At 36.3% G+C, this 6,380-nt stretch overlaps 1 protein-coding gene across 2 annotated transcripts in view; it reads left to right on the forward strand.

The window, feature by feature from the left end:
- gask1a (golgi associated kinase 1A) overlaps window positions 1–4,608 on the forward strand; it is a 30,221-nt gene extending 25,613 nt beyond the window's left edge. Inside the window, exons 4-5 of one of the 2 annotated variants that reach the window (XR_013195927.1) lie at window positions 1,924–2,115; window positions 3,740–3,852. Coding sequence is in view for 1 of the 2 variants with exons in the window: in XM_077207967.1 (XP_077064082.1) it covers window positions 1,772–1,875; window positions 3,740–3,944 (309 nt within the window). In the remaining variant the exon portion in view is untranslated. Of the gene's footprint in view, window positions 1–1,771; window positions 1,876–1,923; window positions 2,116–3,739 lie in introns of both variants that reach the window. The other variant, XM_077207967.1, reaches the window with a different exon arrangement.
- Window positions 4,609–6,380: the final 1,772 nt, after the last annotated feature.

The raw sequence follows: 6,380 nt of genomic DNA on the forward strand, positions 1-6,380 counted from the left end.
GGATATTTTAATTCCAAAGGCCAAGGGAACTTTAACAGGATGCATAGTATCCTGGATCCATGAAATAACTGGCCTTTAAAAATAAAAATCTGCCTGGCTCTATGGGAATTTAACATAGGGGTGTCCTGACTTATGCAACCTGTATTTTAGGGAAGAACATTTATTTATTTACGATACATTATTCATTCACAAAGAAAATTGGTGTCCTTAAAGGTTGGATTTTTCCTCATTTTTTTAAATTAAGGCATTAAGATCAATTTCCAAAAGATTATTTTTTATTCCTCTTTTCAGTCAACTTTAGCATGGGTGTGTTCACTTATACTATCCACTGTATTTGGAGGGTAAAGGATATGTTTATACATTTTTAAAATAAATGTAAAATCCTTTTTACCTTGTTCATGTGTCCTTGAACTAGTCAGGAGTTCATTTGACTTTGAAGAGAGTAAACATGCATAAATAATGATACTATGGCTTCAGTGAAACTTGAAGCAGTTCCTTTTTTATTCATCTAGTTGTATTGACTGGTCTCACAACAAGGTTACATAGCTGGCAAGCATTCGTTTTTCTACCAGGAGAGAGTAGTAAAAAAAATTCTTTCATTCTGCTTTCCAATATCAAAAGTAATAACTTTCCAACAGCTCTTGAGATCCATGTGAAGTTTGAACACCCACTCAAACTGTGAGTTAGAAACCCAGCTATATTAAGTGAGGCAGCTAAAATGAGTCAAGGCAATCCGTTTCCATGGGAACCTTTAGATTGGTTCTGTAGTCATTATCTGATAGTGTTCGGAGAGCTGGAGAAATGCAGCTCCAAGAGTAATCTGTTTTAATATTGCTTGCTCACAAATTTTTTCCACAATTTTAGAAATATCTCCATGTCACTTAGAAAAACCTACAGAGCTCACAGCAACTAGTATAATTCATAAAAGCTGTCTTTTTTTGTTACTGAAATTAAACGTGCATGTGAAATGAAAAAGTCATATTTTATGCCAGTCTGACTTTTTGGCAGACAGGATGTTTCAGGGATACTTTAGTCATGACTTCTGCATATATATTTGTACACAGTGAATATACTTTTGGCACAATTGAGATTTGAAATGCAATTAAACAGAATCAAAAGAAAGAAAAGAGGTCTAGCATTTGGTATCGGGTGTCACTTGGTTTGATAGTTTGTGTCTGATGCAATGCAATTCTAACATTTTAAAGTGTGACTTAAATGGTTAGTTCAATAACAACAAAAAATACAATTCTGTCATCAATTACCCTCTGCAAAACACAAATGATAGATATTAAAACCTGATAGATTTCTGTCCCTTCATTGAAAGTCCACACAACCAAAACAATGACACTTCAAAATGTTTCAAAAAGACATTGTAAACAATATTAATCTAGTGGTTAATCCAGGTCTTCACATGTGACATTATGGCTTTATATGATAATATAATTTAGTCTTTAAAATAAAAATTGATTAACGTTCAATAAAGCGGAAGCTCATATGTGCTTGCTTGACGCACAATAATCAATGAGGTTTGTTCTTGTGTGTTTGAGCACGTTTGAGCTTCTGCAAGGACCAATAAAAGGTTGGTTCTCAAATGCCAAGCAAATACAGTTGAGCTTCTGTTTACCACATTTGATGTGCTCTTTTTGAATGTGTGTTAATTATTGTGTATTCGAATAAAAGCCAAAATTAAATCTGTTGAAGTTACATAACGCGATCAAGTCTTTTTTGATGAATCGTTTCAGTTATGGTCTATGTAAACCTCTATTTATAGGTTCGGAACACAGAACCATCCAGACTGGTTTTTATTGACAATGCAGGAAGACCTCACCAACCACAAGACAATCTCAACTTCAGACTTGTTGAAGGTATTGATGAGTAAGTATTAATATTTGTGAATATTTATGCTACCCGTACTGTTTACAGCAGGGGTCGCCAACCCTGATCCTGGAAAGATACCTTCCTGGAGACTTCAGTTACAACTAGAGCATGTGAGCAGAGCTGTAATATTTCCTCCGGAGTGGAAATCACCTTTCTGAAGAATCAGCTCTGCTTGTTCAGGGTCGTTCGCTCATCCCAGAATGCTCTTTGTGATGTGCGGGTTCGAGAATACGAGAAGTAAGCAATAGGTCTAAGGTTATGGAGTTCAAACCTTATACATAAATGCATGGTAAACATCAAAGTTGAGAATAAAGAAGAAATTGAAAGTTGTGGAGAAATGTTGAACGTGATTTCACCAAGTACACAAGTTCCTGGATCAACTTCATTGTTGATCCTGGAATAACATTCAAATCAACCAATCAGATTTGAGGGACAAGTTTACAGTTTATGACAAGTTTAGAGTTACAACAAGGGTTATATGCATCCACATCAGTGTTATTCACCTATAATTTCCCTCTGAATATAGGGTCAATTTAGGGTAGGGATTGGTTTGGGGGTAGGGATAGGGTTAGCACTATTTCCGGACAGGAATGTTGTTCCAGGATCAACAAAATATACTTTATTTTGATGGTCCCTTTTGAACATTCTGTTGACTATAAGTAATTTTGCAATGTCAACTGACTCTCATTAGAGTATTAGTGGAGTGTCTGCGTAATATCTGCAATTTTATTGTGATGCTCCTTCAACAGACATTATACTGACTATAAGTAACTTTTCAACTACATATCAACTTATTCTAACCCTAACCCTACCAGTCTACTAATACTTTACTAATACTCTAATGAGAGTTAGTAGACATGTCGGTGCAATGTTACTTATAGACAACAGAATGTGTTAAAGGGACCATCAAAATAAAGTGAAATCTCGTTTTGTGATATACTCACAGCAAAGTTCTTTTTAGTTTTTTGCTTATGGATAAAAAGAAGTTTGAAATAGCTTCGCAGCGCTATACTGTTAACGAACATCCTAACGCCGTTCACACTGATGAGAGCGCAGTTTAGACAAATATGTAAATATTGTGCTGCAAGCTTTCCTTTAAATAAAAAAATAAACACAACAAATATAACAGAAACGGAAACAGCAGTTAAGAAATCATCTGACCACAGTGATGTGGATATGCTTGCACAAGCTCTGCAATTCTGCACTATCCAATTAAGTCACGCCACATTTATTTATAGCCTACTACTTTATAAAATATTGCTTTAAAGCCACACATATCATAACTTTTATCTATGGGCCTACTGTTATTGAGACATTTATTCAAGAAATTAATTACTAACAGAAAGATGTATAGTACAGAGAAATGTAATGTCGGAGCGAGATTTGAGCCATTGGGCCATGCCTGAAAACTCAAACTTTTGAAAATGGGTTTCAAACTGTCCAAGTCTCTATGTAAACAACAAAAACGAGAATCTCTAAAGACGATGAAATCATGCACATCCGTATTACATGTTCAGTCTATAGTGTTTCATCATCATCTAATGGCCTGGCAGCAGAATACAGCGTTTTAGTCATTTTCGCAGTTCCGTGTGAATGGGGATAGTTTTGACAATGGTGTCCGTCTGTACGCAGAAAACTCAAAGAAAAAAACTTCTCAGTTTTAAGCATATATTTGTCATGTAAAATCAGGCAATCAGAATCCATCCTGATTTAAAGAGCTGGAGCATTTAAAGCAGCAGACGACATAACTGCAAGCTTAGAATAAACAGAATGATATCGTGTGTTGGTGTGGCCACTAGTTATTTTTATAGTTATCATCTTGATGTGAACGGGCCTTAACTGTGTATTTGTTGATTGCCAGGTTTCCGGAACGTGCTGTTTCAGTGCTGCAGTCAGGATGTCTGGAGAGGATGCTTCTTCGCTCCCTATCTGTGGATCAGGAATTCTGGGTGAGCAGAGGAAAGGTGTCCGGACTCAAATCTCTCATCCGGCACATAGAACAGAGAGCCAAGGCCCTTCTCCAGCATATACAAGAGAAGAAACTGAGACTTAACAGAGGTCTTTAACTCTCCCATGAAGAGATTCTCACATTTTGTGAATAATCAATTTCTGAATTCTCAGAGGACACAAAAGATTTATGGAAATTGTTTGCTTTGATTTGGTTCGCCCAGATTCATTTATGTGCATGTCTCAAAGTGTGTTTTATGTGCTGTTTTTACAAAGTCATGCAAACTGAGGACAGCTTAAATGAGAGGAGGCAGTGCATTTGCATGGATTTTTGAGTGATTTGCCTAATCAGTGTTGACAGTCCTTGAACTTTGATTAACTGATGATCTCAGTATATGAGAGAAGAGATTCCAGATGGTCATTTGCAAAGCAGGACTCATGCAGAGGCCCATCACTGTGAAGAGACTTACACTATGTCCTAAGCAGACACGATGCAACAAGATTTCAACAACAAGTAATTTATCTTTCCATGCTGAATGTGAAAGTGCTGTCCGATGGCACACTGGTACAGCCAATTAGAAGATACAGTATGTAATATTTAATGTACAGTTATGAGGAGTGGGATTTTGGATTAATGAAATTTCATTGTGGAAGGGGTTACTCAGTCTAATGTTGCTGACTAAAAACAATAACAATTGGTGTAGAACCAAAGTATATTTCAGAAACAGCAACAAAGAAATAGCAAGGAACATAATGAATTAAATGCTAATTTTTGTTGTAAAACCCTAATAATTTTTTGGCTTATTTATAACTTTAAAAAAAATATATAATGTAGAAGCCAAACAAAAACAATTGACAAAATCTTTTGCTCATCTACATTGGAAAAAAACAGAATTTACATGGAAGAAATGGACCTTTGCTGTGGACCGTCTTGCAAGGCTTTCTGTGGTGCATTCAGAAAGGGTAACTGCATCTGTAAATTAAAAATGAAGCTAAGCTTAAAAAAAAACAATGGAATTATGTTGTACAAGCTAAATCTTTAATGAAGGCTGATATACAGTCTAGAATAGGTGCTGAGAACTGAAACTGTGGTGTGGAGTGAAACTGAGCCCTATCCAGGTATCTCCTGCTGGCTCCTACAGGGCACTCAGTGCCTAAAGGCACAGTTGTGAACAAAACTGCTGAGTCTAAATTTGTGCTGTCCTATGCAGAGGTTTATCATACATAATTCGAGGTTTTTGACTTGGTCTTATAGGCCACATACTGTACACACACTGCAGTTAAATATGGTTGTTTGAGCAATGATAATTTAGAGCAGTTGTTCTCAACGTTTCGGACTCCTTTTTGGCCTCCCATTGTCAAAAACAATATTCGAAGACCCCATGACTTCTCCAGTTTGTGATTTACTGGATAAGGATGAAGGATACATTTTCTATCTGAAACTTTTCCAGATTTTCTACTTGATAACCAAATTTCTACTCAATTTTATTATTATTATTATTATTATTATTATTATTATTATTATTATTTTAAAGCTTGGCATAACTAGAAAAATATATATTCATAATTGAGGGATTAATTAAAATAAGAAAAACCCTGATTTTATTTTTTGGCTTATTTTAATGCTTGCTTTCTCTTATTTTAAATAATTTTAAGTCATCTTTAGGCCCCCTTGGAAGTTTGCTGAGACCCTCTAGTGCGCCCCGGCACCCTGGTTCAATTCAATTCAATTCAATTCAAATTTATTTGTATAGCGCTTTTCACAATACACATTGTCTCAAAGCAGCTTTACAGAAATTGCATTTCGGAAATGTACATAGAAAAATACAGTTAGTTAATCAAGTATTAATTTATGGCATAACATATCGCCGGCTTTGAGTCGTCTCTTCACAGGCGTCGAGTCGTCTCTTCACAGGCGTTGGGGCATCTGAAGTCTCCGTGAGAGGCTGGATACAAACTGGAGCTGACGAACGCTATTTACCTCGGGACTAGCGTCCCGAGATAACAGCAGAAAGGCAGATGGGAAATAATTAGCATAGCTGATGTTCATAATGTTAATGCATTCGAACCGATTCAGCAGTATCAAAGGTTAAGCATTAAGTGAATGCTTGGTTAAAGAGATGCGTCTTTAATCTAGTTTTAAACTGGGACAGCGAGTCTGAGGCTCGTACAATATCAGGAAGGCTATTCCAGAGTTTAGGAGCTAAATGCGAGAACGCCCTCCCTCCTTTAGTGGACTTAGATATCCTAGGAATGACCAGAAGCCTCGAATTTAGTGATCTTAAAGAGCGCGATGGATTGTATGGCGATAGAAGGTCTGTTAAATACACAGGAGCTAAACCATTTAGGGCTTTATAGGTCAGTAGGAATACTTTGTAATTGATACGTAACTTAATAGGTAACCAGTGTAGAGATGATAAAATAGGTGTTATATGATCATATTTTCTTGATCTAGTAAGAACTCTAGCAGCTGCATTTTGCACTAACTGTAGCTTGTTAATTGAGGATGTAGGACAGCCAGCTAATAAAGCATTACAGTAATCTAGTCTCGAGGT

Source organism: Siphateles boraxobius, unplaced genomic scaffold (genome assembly GCF_051911475.1).
Source record: "Siphateles boraxobius isolate OS27281-9 unplaced genomic scaffold, OSU_SipBor_1 12, whole genome shotgun sequence".
NCBI lineage: Eukaryota > Metazoa > Chordata > Actinopteri > Cypriniformes > Leuciscidae > Siphateles > Siphateles boraxobius.